General features: G+C 42.1%; 1 protein-coding gene across 1 annotated transcript in view; it reads right to left on the reverse strand.

The window, feature by feature from the left end:
* Positions 1–6,915, reverse strand: part of RFX8 (regulatory factor X8) — a 30,080-nt gene extending 23,165 nt beyond the window's left edge. Inside the window, exons 1-2 of the mRNA XM_074536206.1 lie at positions 6,745–6,915; positions 1,057–1,118 (exon numbers count right to left, since the gene is read on the reverse strand). Coding sequence (XP_074392307.1) covers positions 1,057–1,118; positions 6,745–6,915 — 233 coding nt within the window. The remainder of the gene's footprint in view (positions 1–1,056; positions 1,119–6,744) is intronic.
* Positions 6,916–14,800: the final 7,885 nt, after the last annotated feature.

Consider the following 14,800-nt stretch of genomic DNA (forward strand, 5'->3'; position numbering starts at 1 on the left):
GGCAAGCTAAAACTCAAGCAAATTTCCAGATCTTCTGTAAGATTTATCTGAGCTCAGTGAGAAACAGAGGCACCACCTCTGCTCCCAGGGCGCTGCCAGCTGGGAGCCAGGGGAGCAGCGCCTGCTTTGGGGCACCTGCAGCCAGAGCAGGGAAGCCCTGCTCTGATGGCAACAGAGAGCACGGAGGCCACCAAACACCATCCCAAACCCTGTCTGCTGTGGCCAGGAGCCTACGAGTGTCTGAGGAGAGGCACTCCCAAAAAAACACAAGGATCTCCTGGCTCCAGCTGAATGCAAGTCCAGACTTGGGGAGACAAGTCAGGGCATGTTGTTCTCAAAGCCCATACTTGACAGCTACACAAAATGCTTGTAAAATTATTCAGCCTCAACGAGCTTAAAACATCTGTTTTCCTAGTCTGGATATTCAGTGTGCAAGTATAACTTTGGATATGAAAAATCACAAAACTCTCTGTGCTCTAAAAGAGAGGGAAGGGAAAAGAAAGGACATTTCGGAGGAGGACCTGAAGCTGTCTGATTTAAATGGTTTGAAACTGTACAATATCTCCATTGACCATCAGTATGTGCTGGGTCACTCCATGGATGTATGCAAGGACAAAAGCACAATATAGACATTAATCATTAATAATTAATCATTAATCACCACCCCTGTGCATCCCAGGGCCGGTCTTTCCAGGCCCAGAGATGCAGTGTCTGAAGAGCTCTCAGTAAGGCTGTGATGTCTGGCAAATGTTTCATGCAAACCATGCTGTTAATGGCCAATAAAAATTGGAGCACTAAGGTCATTTAAAAAGCAATCCAATCTGGAATTCATGCTTTACCAAAACAGATCTGATCTGGTGGTTTTCATGGAATTAACTTTATTTTAATGTCCTTGGTTACACCATGAATTACTCTGGATCTTGGGTTGTGTTACAGACTTGCAATCAACAATTCAGCTGCCATACTACAGTGCTGGGGCTGAAAAGTCACTCACTTTAAAATTTTATTAGAATAGTTATAAATAACATTTTCAAAGAAAGGACAAAAACCCAATACCTGATGCTCCCTGCTGTGGTTCGCTTTCTTGTCACCAGACCTGGGAAAACTAACTGAATAAGCTGTATAAACAAACAGAAAATTAAAAATACTTGGCAAATTCTTTCAAAGATCCAAAAATGTATCTGGCACACTTTTTTGTCTTTAATCACTTTGTTTGCTTTTCATAATTTCCAGGCTACCTGTTCTTACATACCTCTCAAATGGTAACTGTTGAACTAAACTCAATCAGGCATGTGTGGATCCAAGGCTTAATAATTTAAAGGATTACCTCTCTCAGGTAAGAATTTTTTAATAGTTTGCACTAGAAAACAGTGCTCACACCAAGAGACCCCCTGCAGCCAGGGCAGGATCAACCAGCTGGGGGAACCTGAAGGTGCCCTGATGGTCCCATACCCTGCCAGACCTTCAAGCCTTACTCATTAAAGAAGGACTTACACAAAGCTTCACCTATCCACGTACTCTTGGAAGGTGTACTGACAGGATAGGGCCAGACTTATCTGTCTTAAAAGGACAAGAATCATCAAGCTGCAAAGCAACCTTTTGACCACTGTGGTGGTGTGAACTGAGGTCATGCAGCATCTGCCAAGGCTGGGCTCTACAGAGTAATTAGATACTGTCAGGGTTATAATCCACTTCACTACGATTATTCTGCATGAGCTGTCCTGAGACTAACAGAGACTAACTCAGGACACCCAGGTCCAGGACTAACCCAGGACACTCTAATATTCCCAATATAGCAGGAACAGAGGATTTACTCTGTGTTAGTGAGGAGCAAGGAGAGTCTCCACTCAGCAGCACAAAGCTTGCACTCTGCACAGTGTGCTGTTGGTCCAAAGGCCTGATAAAGAACCCATCAACATGCACCTCTAGGGTTTATGATTGACCTGTTCATTGCATGCTTCTGCATGCACCCACCCCAGCTGCTCCCTTTCTCAAAACTGATAGCTTAGCATAATCCCATTTTTCTAAAAAGACAGCCTATGAAACTGGGGTTTTTGTGGCACAACACATATCCTTCCTCACATGGCCATTCCTTACAGAGACAGTGATGTATTTGGGCAGAGGGACAGGGCAGATGAGACTAGCAGTGCCTTCAACCACCATAGTTTGATCCACATGGGGCTGGACTGCAAAAGCCCTTGTAGTCCACACACATGGAGCACAGTCAGGTTACTACAGCTTGGTAAATTATTAATAGCTCAGCCCAATATAGGCTGTGGCAAGTGATTACACATGCACTCAGGTTAAACCAGGATTGCTGCAGTTCCTGCTCTACTCGGCTTCTTGCTACAAGTCCATTCTCTTGCTACAGAAGGCCAGACCATTTCAAGGCACTTGCTGCTTTGGGATATGCCAGCTTGCACTGCAATGCACTGGGCTGCTGCTTTGGGATGTGCCAGCTTGCACTGCAATGCACTGGGTTAGTTGAGGCTGTGAGCTCAGCCCACAGCAGCTCTGGCTCAGCTCTCCCATGTGACCAAACTCACACTTCATCTGTGCCTGTCCCAGCTTAAAAGTCAAGCACATTAAGGTAACCCACACCAAGGCTTGGCTTACAGGTGGTAACTCAGCCGTGCTGGAGCACTGCAAGCGTACAGGAGGATAGCATTAATCTCATCTACATGGCTACAAGGCAGAGGAGTCTAAGATATTCGCTGCAGTCAATGGGAAAAACAAATGGCAGGGCAGAGGCCCCTTTCATCTGAGCTGTCTGAGCTGACTCATTAGTGTGAGGAAACGTGTAGCTACTTATTTCTCTCCATTGGCTACCTAGAGATTTTTAAGGTGACAAGCTTCATGGCCAATGTCTATGCTGAGCCAGCATAGGCAAATTCTACCCATGGTCTTAGCTGATGGGTGATGATCCATTAAGCTGTGGTAATAAATTACACTGGATCATTCACTCAAATATTAATTTTCAGCAAAATTGATTTAACTTATCCAGTAAAAGAATTAGATTCAACTGAATTGAGATAAATGATTCATAGAGTGGGGTTAGCTATACAAATGAAATTGACTTCAGGTACAACTTGTACTTAAATTATTTTGGGCTTGTGTTAAAACAATGCTTAGTAGCTCTTACTATGGAAATTAACAGAAAGTTAGCCATATAAAATAGGAAGTTCTGAAGTCTGAATAAGAAGTCTTAAACAAGAAATAATCACAACATCTTCCTTAATTTGTTAAAAAAGGTTGAATAGCTATGGTGTTGATTGCAATTTGGATTTCTAAGTGTCAATTGTCCCATGGCTTGTATCAACATCTATGTAACAGAAAAGTGGAATTGTTAGAAGGAGATTCAGTTCTGCATCTGTGTTTGTTTTGCTTGGATGATTCTGTAGCAACTTTTTAGGGTATGTTTGGAGCAAAATCTCCTCAAGTACACTGAAAAGGGAAAGTATAAAATTATGTAAAAACAAAAGGTATCTTTTAAAGACAGAAGAATCATCTCCTTGGAATGAGTTGCATAACTTTCTGCTGTTAAAAAAAGAAAACTGTAAAACTTTCTAAAATACATTGGCAAAATAAATCTTTGCAAGTGTATCGTGCACCAGTTCCCTGAAGAAAATAAACTGCATCCCAAACAATACCCTTTCCTCTAGTACAAATGCATCTACATGAATGCTTAGCAGAAATACATTAGAAAACACAAAAGCATAATTCACTACATAGTCATTGTTCCTTGTTATTTAATTTCTTTTGATATGCAGTGTGTAAAGTTGATGATCGGGCTTTCTCTTTAGGCACCCCTACTTCTAATCTTGTATATCCTATCTACCTTGTACCTTTCCAAAGGTGGATGGATGTACTTGAATCTTGAAATCTGGATTGCAGGTTTCAATATACAGCTCATATAGTAGCCGGCAGGGTACAGTGCATCCTCCACACAAATAGAAATTATCAGCTAGCCTTTAAAACAAAAATCATCAATTGGTTTCTGTCAGAGTTAGAAGAAAGAATTGTTAGATTTTTATAGTTATCAGATTTTCAGTGAACTCTGTAACAGTCATTCTGCTTTTATAGAAGCATAGAATCAAAAAGAGCTACTTCCATTGTGTTATTCTGTATCCTGGAAACAATATACTTTTTCATATATATATGTACATGTATACTCTCTGTTTATTTCTAACTTTTAAAGCCCTATTTTCCTTGCTTTCAACATGTAAAAGAGGTCATGTGAGATTCTGCTAAGAAATTAACTAGTTCTCATAATTTTTAAATTAAAACAATACAACTAAGTAATACTATTATAACATTAACACCAATACAGACAGAATTAGAATTTCTCATATGCAAAATGTTGTTATATCAAAGGATCTAACTTCAGTCTTCTAAATAGAAGGGTATCCACTATACCAAAAATAATAATATGAGCATTTTTTCACCTAAAATGTTAAATATGGTGTTTTGGGACAGAGTGCACAAACTATAAAGGATCACATTCTGTTTTCATGATTTTATGACAAGTTTAATAGGAGAACAGAGCTTTAATTCACAGTTACTAACAGAACTGCCAGGACTGAAACAGGCTTAGCTGTTTAAATATCCATCCTTTTGCCAATTCCCTGATTCATCCTACTAATCAGAATGGTCACAGTCACGTAAATGCAACTACTCGTGTGAATAAGGTGAGAGAAATGCAAACTTGGTTACTTATTAGCCTAAGATATTACTTTCATCAGGAAAAATGATCTTTAATTATGAAATAATGCCAATGGTTTTGATGTCAGAAGATAACAGGCTACAGTACAAATACAGGAGCAAAGCTGAATCAAAGGGGCAGAGGGATTAATTTTCAAGGCATGACACACTGCTCGTATCACGGCGCTTTCTTGCTCTGACTCTGTTTCCGTTCTAGCAAATTATTTATGCATATTTAATTAATTTATCAGCTGAATGCCAGTGCAGCACAGTGCCAGTTACTCACTGGGTCCTTACTGACAATTGAGTTCATTGGGAAAGCAGACTTTTCAATTCACTGGGTGTGATAAGTCAGCTGGACTTCAAGTCAGCATCCTCTGCTTTAGTACCCTCACTTCAGGCACCCCAGCTGTTTATCTTAGTTGCTTTGTCAGAAGACAGTGGAGAAGGTCTACAGCAAACTGGCTTGCTAGAACAGACTGAGCAAGCAGCTGATGATGTTTACCTCACCTGTTATTGGTGCCTCCTCCCCTCTTTCCACTAAGAATGCTATCTGCTTCCCCAGCTTTACTTCTCCCCAGCAAAAGACCCCCAAAAGCCTCACCTACACCTCCTTGAAGACATCTCCTCACCCCACAACCCAAGAGGCTCTGCTGGGCTCCCTGCCAGCTCCTCACCACCTCCAGCCCCACCATCCAACAGCAAAGGCTTCATGGCTACACCTGAGCAGGAACCTGCACCCAGACAGGGGATCTGCTGCTCTAATGGGCATTTCCCATCATCTAAAAGGCTAAAAGGTAAATGAAATTCATTCTACATGAGTCCTGCCTCCCAGCAGGCAGAAGTGCTTTTTCTTCTAGAGCATCTCAAAACTCTTCACAATTGAGCAGTCTCAGAGGAGATTAATCTTAAGTTCAAATTTATCCTTAACATAACATCACAAGAGTCATTGGAAGTGCATCAGAAAGTAATTCATGCTCCAGTAGCTGGTTTCTGCCAATAGTTTTTCCTCAGCATTTAACTACTTAGCGACAAAGTATTTGGGAAATCCATTTCGTGAATTTTTTTGTCTATTAAGCTGCCAGTCTTTTTGAAATAGTAAGTCAAACACCTTCTTAGTGCTGACACATAATACAAAAATATTTCTATCAGGAAAGCAGTCTGCACAGAAAAGAGCACAGCACTCCTCTTCTTGCTTATTAGCCCCAAGGTGTTCAAAACCTGAGTTTTTATGGCATGCACCAAAATAAAACTTTGAAAAAAAAGACAAAAAAATAAAAATGAAAGTGTGGTAAGGCAGAAAGGTAGAGGTTAAAGAAAAAGCACAGGGGGAAAGACCTCCTCCATTCATCTACTATCTATCCACACATTTTGAAGGGTTTTTTATCCTGTTGATTTTAGGACCTCACATAGACTGCAAATGTTTAGGGTTTGCCACCTATTCTACGTGAACCTTTAGCAGCCAGGCCATCATACAGGTTGGCAAATCTGCTGTTAAAGCATTTCTAGAGCAAAATCTGGTTTGCTGCTGGAAATGCACCAACTGTAAAATGAAGCTGAACATTCAAAATTTTTCCAAACATGAAATGAAGGTTGTCATGATGAAAAGAATCATTAGTTCATCCTTTCACGGATTGCTTATGATTCAGTTTTATGCTGTCTCAGACCTGTTGGATGAATGACCTGGCAGGAATCTCTTCCTTCAATCCTTTCAAAATGGGAGCAGTGGCATCTACATCCCAGGGAAAACACAGACTAACTCCCACTGCTCAGGTATGACTGATGGGGGCAGTAAAATTATTTAAGATCACTTGCTGATGAGTTAAAAGTTTGTATGTGCTGTTACTGTTTCACTTTAACATTATTTATGAGCAGGACTCATTTGTGCTTGGGGAGACAAGTAAAGTTATCCTGGTTTCTCTGTGGCTGTCACATGGCAGAGGATGCTCTTCTCAAAGCCCAAGAAAACAGTTGTGTCAACCTTTCTCCACTACACAAAGTGTCTCATTAAGGAGTTCGACCTTCTGCTCAAGAAGAAATAACCTTGGAGAATGTCGAACATCCAGCATCACCCCGAGTGCCCGTGTGCCACCTGCTCGCAGCCACCTGTGTGCTCCAGGAGCGCACCAGGCAGCAGAGTACGCGGTGGAGCCGGGGGGATCCTCCCTCGGCAGCCATCCCAGCACGTGGATGGATCGCTGCCGGGGGCCGCATCCCAGCCAGCGGGCAGGCTGGCACAAAGTCCCGTTTCCCCCACGTCAAACCACCTCTGTATCACCAAGGCTCGAGGCACTAGGTGGTCTTTTGGGGAAATTTCCCTGCTTGCTTGGTACCGTTTATGCATCACCATGATGACGGAGCCTTTGCGGCAAGCCACACTCTTGCCCTACGAAACCGCGAGAAGAGTTCAAAGCGGGAGTCCCGCACTCCCTGTGGGAGGCAGCTCCTGCCAGCCCCCCGGGCCAGCCCAGCCAGCCGCACCGCCTCCCCGCTCCATGCTCAGCCCCGGGCGGCGGGCAGGGCCAGCACCCACCACTGCAGGACGGGGAGGTACGTGAGGGAGGTGGGGCCGAAGTAAGCCATGTCGGCCGGCTCCGGGACGGGCTGCGGCTCCGCGTCCTCCATTGGGACCGCGATGGTGGGGCCGGGGCCGGGGCCGGGGCCGGCGGGTAACGGACGGCGGTAACGCCCGCCCCGCGCGGCCCAGCGACCCTCCCGCGCGGCCCGGCCCGCACGGCCCCGCACGGCCCCGCACGGTGTCCGCGCCCTCCCGCCCCGCACGGCTCCGCAGCGGCGTCCGCGCCCTCCGGGGAGCTCGGGCGGGCGCCACGCGGCATTCCCGGCACCCGCCCGCTGCTCCGCCGCCTGACGGGTTTGGTTTTTTTTTGTAAGAACTGAAGGCGAGAAAAGGAATTCTGTCCAAATCGGAAAGCCGATCGTGCGGCGCTACTTCTGAGTATCAGCTAGGAGAAGAGGGAATAGCTTCAAACTAAGGATAGGTTTGGATTATGTGTTAGGAAAAAATTCTTTACTGTGAAGATGCGAGGCACTGGCCGAGGTTGCCCAGAGAAGCTGTGGATTCTCCGTTCCTGGAAGTGTTCAAGGCCAGGTTAGATGGGGCTTTCAGCAGCCTGGTCTCGTGGAAGGTGTCACTGCCCATGGCAGGGGAGGTTGGGACTCGATGATCTTTATGGTCCCTTCCAACCAGGCCATTCTATGATTCCACGATTCTGTGATCACAAGTGCCATCCTAGAAGGTTTTGCACATCTTTAAAGCATTTCTTTCAGAGTTTTCAACAGGGATGCTGCAAACTCCCATAATTGTTTAATTTCTCTTTGATACAGATAGATGAAAGGTCTGTCTCCTCTGCTGAAACCCTGTAAGCACTTTTCCATCACAAGTATCCATTATGCAAAATGAGCTTGCTGCCATGTGACTGACAAACATAAATTATGTATGGCTGGAGCATCTAAAAGCGTACTAGTCCATGGCTTTGGGTTACATCAGAGCTCAGCTTCTCAGAAACTCCCACAGCTCCCTCCCGTTAATTAGCTTCCTGAAATCCCCATGTGTGACACAGACTGGCTTGCTTCCTTCGTTATGACAGTATGACCAAAGCCTACACGTTGGTAGACAGCGGTATTAAAGTGGGGGTAGGGAGCACGACGCCAGGAAAGGGAATTTAAAGTGGCAGGTTACTGGTTTTCTGGTCCCTTGATGTACCTTGTTTTTGAGGAGCAGTGCACACAGATGTCATGTATGGTACAGGTTGCTTTGAATCTGTGAAGCCTCATGCTGTGTTGAGAAGCCCATGGGAAGATGATGCTCACACAAGGGCCCCTGAACCAAAGCCTTGAAAATGCTGTCTGCCCAAAGCACAGGTTAGTGTTAGTATATGCATTGTAACCAGCCCAGTCTGCCATCAATAACTGTGCTTAATGGCTGATTGTGGGAGCTTCCCTCAGTAGCTGCAGTTTTTGGTCTTGATTTTGTTTGTCTGCAGTCTACTGACCTCCTCTGTGGGACATTTAGACAGCAAATACTCCTGCAAATACTGGAGAGAAAAGCTTTTCAGGTTGGAGTAGCTGTTGCAAGAACTAACAACAGTGATACTGCAGAGCTGTGAGGCTTGTGTGGTGTTGCCATATGAATACTCGTGGAGCTTCTGCAGCAGCTCTGGCAGCAGGTGCTGCCCAGGACACTCACTGCCAGTTCAGGTGTGCCTGTCCCTTCTGCACTCAGAGCAGTGCCCCTGCACCTGAGGAAGAGGAAACCTCATCTCCAGTTTCCAACACATGGCTTGCTTATGTGTTTGCATGTGCTTCTGAGCCCCGCTCTTAGTTCTCAAGGTTCATGGCCAACAACTGACTTTTTGGGACTGTCTGAAACTCTACACAGGGAAGTTCCCTAGGTCCAGAAACACCTTAGCAGGAAAAATCCCAAAAACCATTTACAACTCAGCTAAAACTGAAGAATGATAAATAGAATATTACTGTGGTAACAGACTGAAATAAGGGAAATGAAACAGATGAGAAAGCCCCTGGACAACACCTCATACTCAGATAGGTTTTGGTGAAAAGAAGTAAATGCTGCACAAAAAACCTCTCCAGTTACTGTCCATGGCTTGAGAGATACCAATTAGGTCACAGCATTTTTCCTGCCCAGTTTGCAGATAATGAGATAGACAGATCTGTGTGCTGTTGAGGCCTTGACACACTTTTATTTCATTAGGGCTTTCCCATTTTTTTCCAAAAATGACTCTTCACCTCTCCGATAATTCAGATAATTTTAACATGTGCTTTTTTTTCCCTTTTTTTTTTTTTTTTTTCCTTTTTTGGCAGGAGGGAGAGTGAATAGGAGAGAAGGGAGATTCTGACTTTAAATGCCAGGCTGTTAAAAGAATTTGGTTGAAAACCTGAAATCAGTTTCTTCAACTTAAACCAGTCAGATAGGACTGGTGGATATAGATTAGGTCAAGCTGTACTAAGTCTTTATTCTTGCATAAGCTGAAAGCTGCAAAGCTCTTTATTGCTGTCATGGACATACTCCTTGCATAAAATTACAGAGTATATAATGAACATGCACTTTGACTGAAAAAAGATTTGGAATAAAATTAGGAGTATGGTTGAACTAATTAAAAGGTGTACAAAAAAAACTTCCTTCCTCTGACTTTCACCCATAACTAGGACAAATTTAAACCAAACTTTGAGGTAATCTCCAAAACGTTGTAAGGAGTGTCTTTAGCACAAAATTGCCCGTTCAGATTACTGTCTGCCCTCAGCTCCCCCATCCCATATTCAAGAAAAGATTTGGATACCTTGGGAGATTTGGATGCCTTGTAAGGTAAACAGATTATGTAAGAGCTCTTGCTGGTGACAGTTGTCTTGTAAAGGCAAGTGCTAACATCTCTCAGATATTTACAGTTTTAAAAACAAGTGCTTTATAAGATTTTTTAATACTTAAGCAAAAGTATGTATGAAACAGTCATTAAAGCAAGTGAGTCTACTACAGCTTCCACCACTACTAGCAGCAATAAACACGTGTCTATAGGAATTGTATGTTTCCCCTACAGCTGCTGGAGGGTATATTCATTCTCATGTAGGAAGGAATGGGTAAAAGAGCTTGAAAAGGAAAGTCGAAAATAAGAATCCTTCCCTCACACCTGCCAAACTGAATCCTGGAGCAACGTATTATTAACTTTTCCATACAAAAAGTTGAAAGAATTCCATTGGACAAAGGCAAATATCCCAGTTTGAGAAATCAAATGTCAGTACATTTCATGTACTGTGTCAGTAGATTTTATTAGTTTGGCATTTGTTTGTTTTTTTGGTTTTTTGTTTGTTTGTTTTTTATCTCTACTAGTTGGCCTACCAGAGACAAAATTACATCTGTGTGAAAGTTTACTCCTTTTCCCCTCCTTTGAGATCTGAATAATGTCAATGATCAGGCATTACCTAAATGTGACCAGTTTACTATGAGCAGAGATCTTCAATCATAGTTACCTTTTAAACTTTAGTTTGAAATAGATCGCTTGAAAGAATCAAACAAACCCAATGCTTTAACATTACAGAATGCTGTGTCCTTCACAAGCCAGGCACTGGGACATGAATGCACATGAGGAAGAGGAAGGCTCCTCTCCCAGGTGCCTACAGCATGTGAATTCTTGTATGTATGAAAATCCAATTCAGCAAAGCATGTCAGCATGTTTGTAAGACTGCTTCATTTCAGCAAAGCATTTAAGAATGTGCTTAAATTTAAATATGTACTTAGCTGAATCGTTCTGCTGAGTGGGGATTGATGGCTGAATTGAGGCATTAAGCATTAATGAGAGAGCTGGGAACACAAAATAATATGTAAATTGGGATATGTCCTGTCATGACTAGAATAAACTGATTCAAACAATGCAATCATTGCATGACTAAGATCTCTTGAAAGATGTGAAACCATTAGAAATACTTAAGGCCTGGTGACTTGAGATGGGAGACAATCACTGACAATCACTCAGTCCTTCACTCACCTCAGATCACCTCAGATCACCTGGTTTTGGAGTGTCTGGTGGAGAGGCTGGGTGAAAATCTCCTCCACACAGTAGCTGAAACACTTAACTGCCTGTTGCCACGTCGTTAATTCCAGGTGCTGCCCAGGGCAGTGCCATCTACTGACCTGCTTTTAACCGAGGTAAACCATGAATTCCTTGACTGCTTTTGGTCCAGCCACGCCTGGTGGCAGGGTCTGTCTGAGGAGCTGTGTCCCTCTGGTCAGGAGAGGCTCTGGTGTGGCACTTGCCAAGGATCCTGCTGGTCGCTGCCCTCCTGGTGGGGCAGTGCCTCCAGGAAGGTGACTGTGGAGCTGAGCACTGGCTTCCCGCTGTGTGCTGACACCTGCTCTTTGTATTTCTCGCTCTTGAGTCCAGCTTAGGGCAGCCAAACAGTTTATACAGTGACTCATGAAGATGGAGATATGGATAAAAGCCTATCTGTCCAGAAGAGGCTGAGGTAATGCTTGCAGGAGAAAGCAACTGCTTCATTTCTGCTTGGCAGATGTGGTGCTTGCTCCTCCAAGTAGAGATATCATTTTATGATGCTTCCCTGATACATTATTTTTGTGGTTTTGTTTTGTTTTCTACATTTTGGATGCATACTGGAGTTAACTTTCTGTTTAATAGGACAATCTATTATAAACAGCTGTGCTATAAACTCTGAAATAGTGATGCTAGGTTTGCATGTTAGAGTAATTTGAACAGAAAAAAATTCTCTACAATAAAAGCAGTGGTGAGTCACGCAAAAAAGGCCCATCTATCTCCGAGGCTAGAAACAGCAGCTCTTCCATTAGCTCCTGTGCCTGGTTTGCAGATGACATGCAAAAGACCCTTGATTTTATTTGTGTGTCAGGAATGTTTACACAATGAAGCAATTAGTTCTGAAGTAAGGAATGGCATTAAGGGCAGCTTTCAAATGTATTCACAGTAAAGTCCAACCACAAAAGTTTTGAAAAGAGAGAAAAACATCACCCTCCTCCACAAAAAGAAATACAGACGTTACTGTGAAAAGAGGTTCTTTCTTTCTTTCTTCTTAATTAAAACAAAAGGTGAAAATGTTTCACTTAAATAGCTACATTAACCAATAATTTTCTTGAAAGTACTTGTTGAAAGATTCAGCATTAGTGTTTGACATAATTAAATGACAATGTAGTTAACAGTTAACTCCTCTGAAATGCAATTTTATTGTAACAAATAGAAATCCTGCCTCAGTAATTTTAGAGGGTAAAGCATATTTTGCACAATTGATGTAGTTTTGTCTTCTCACCTTTTGAATATCTTAGGCGAAATGGTACATCAGAGAAACATTATATGCATGTAGTGTCAGGGGTGATATGATTAAAACTGCATACAGTTCTGTATTCCTATCATTCTTTTATAAATCTTGTTTTATCCTTCATACTAGAAAACATAGTAGGAGATAGTGTGATTTATGCCTTACTTATAGTTACATAACTGACATTTTCATATAACATTTTGTCTCAGGTTACCAATAAATTCAAGAGAGAGAAAAAACACTCTAACAGACTTAATGAGCCTAACCACTGTAGGAACAGTGAAACCTGAAGTACCAAGACCCATCTGAACAGTTCAGATCCACCAGGACCCCTCTTTGATCAAGGAGGTGAATTAGATAACCTCCAGACATCCTTGACCACCTCATTGATTCCATGATGGCTGCATGGTCTTTTTTTTAATTGCATCTGAAGCATTTGTGACTTGTCTATGCTTGGCTTTTGTTCAAATAAGTAGAAGGTTAATTTATGTTGCTGGCAGTAGTGTTGCTCTGGCTGTAGCAGAGTACAGACTCAGCCAAGGCAAACTTTATAAAGAGAAATCTTTCACTTGGGCCAGTTCATACAGCTAGTCTAGATACAGATACTGCATGCCCACACAGATTGTGCTGGATCTGAAGCTAGCAGCAAACACATGGCTGATAAACGTTGGAAACAATTGCTCTGGTAAAATGAGAGAGTGTTTCTTTTCCTCAATTTAGCTAGTTAGATTAGACTGATATGGTTTAGGACGACAAGATGTCTGCTATACCAATTGATATTCTCTGTTTTCATTTGAATAAATTACAAAATCAACCTTTGTGAAAAACTGGATTTGAAATTCCCCTTTGAGGAACTTGTGAGCTCTGGCCCCTTTGCACTGACACGGAGGAGCTCTGGGATGATTGGATTGTGACCAGCCATAGAGGGGCTCTGGACCCATCAACATCCTTCATTCATGGTCCTAATTTGTGATCCTCGTCTTGAACTACTCCATCATTTCTCACCCTTACAAATACTTTCCTTACTGCTAAGTGCTCCTCAGACGGCTTACATAAAACATTTCCACCTCTGCAAGCTTCTTATTTCAACTGTGTGCTATTTGTAACAGGGCCCTCTGGTTGATAATGTTGGAGTTTTGCATGAGCAAAGACTAGAGCAGACTGAGCACATATCCTAAATATCCATTTGCATTCGAAAGGGAACTTCCATTGAACTGTGGCTGAAATCCTTTTATGTTTGTTTTCTATGAATATGCCATCATGTGAGCGTTACTAGCAGAATACTTCTCTGTGAGAATGTCCATGTGACTTACTCATGGGAGGCAGACATTTCATTCAAATGTTGCACTTCCAAAAGGAGGTTCAGAATTTTCTATTGGCTTTGTTTTGATTATTTATTCAAACTAAATATTACGATCCTTGAGGATAAAGCAAAGCACACCTAGGCAATATTATAGTCAGTGGGACAATAAGCATTCACACTCAACTTGTTAATTTAAAAAAATGGTATCAATATAGGCCAAAAGATATATGGGGCTTAAATTCACTTTTATTGATTTATTGTAGAATATACATTCCCAACTGAAAATATCAATGTGGATTACAATATTCATAAATTGGATGATCTGCAGACCTCCAGTTATTCTCTGAAGTATTTAATTCATGATTTTATAACAAGCACATTTCAGTCTTGAACTGCAGATCTACAATTGATTCAATGTAAACTTTGCCAAAGCAAATCCTCTGGTAGGATCAAAATGTGTGAGTTAGAGATGGAGGATGTGGTTGCTTAGTTACTAAGCAGGAGTCTACCTGAAAAGCACAGAGAGTATGGAGAGCACTTCAGAGTATGGAGAAGGGTTTTGCCCTTTACTTTTGACTGACATTTGTGCTGAATGTTAAACGTGGAACCAATTTTAATAAACAGTGACTCCAGTCTGGCAACCTCATTGCTACTGCAGCCAGTGGTAGTGCAAACATTAGGGAAGATAGAATCACTGGGGAAAATTTAGACCAAAATTTAGTTTCAAGAGGCATTTAAGAGGCATTTTAGAGAATGTACCTTGGATATTTTTCTCTCATATGCCATCCTAGTTGCCCTCAGAAATCACAAAGTTTTCTTATCTGTTTTAATATTTTCAATATATCCTTGGATTATTTTTAATAACATTTTTATAACTGTTTAAAATTAAAAAAACTAAAAATATAATTAACCTATAGTACATTTAATTAGTTTTCCCTTTAATCTGATTCTTGACAGAAACAATATTTAACAAGATTCTGT

The sequence above is a fragment of the Zonotrichia albicollis genome, chromosome 2 (genome assembly GCF_047830755.1).
Source record: "Zonotrichia albicollis isolate bZonAlb1 chromosome 2, bZonAlb1.hap1, whole genome shotgun sequence".
Lineage (NCBI taxonomy): Eukaryota > Metazoa > Chordata > Aves > Passeriformes > Passerellidae > Zonotrichia > Zonotrichia albicollis.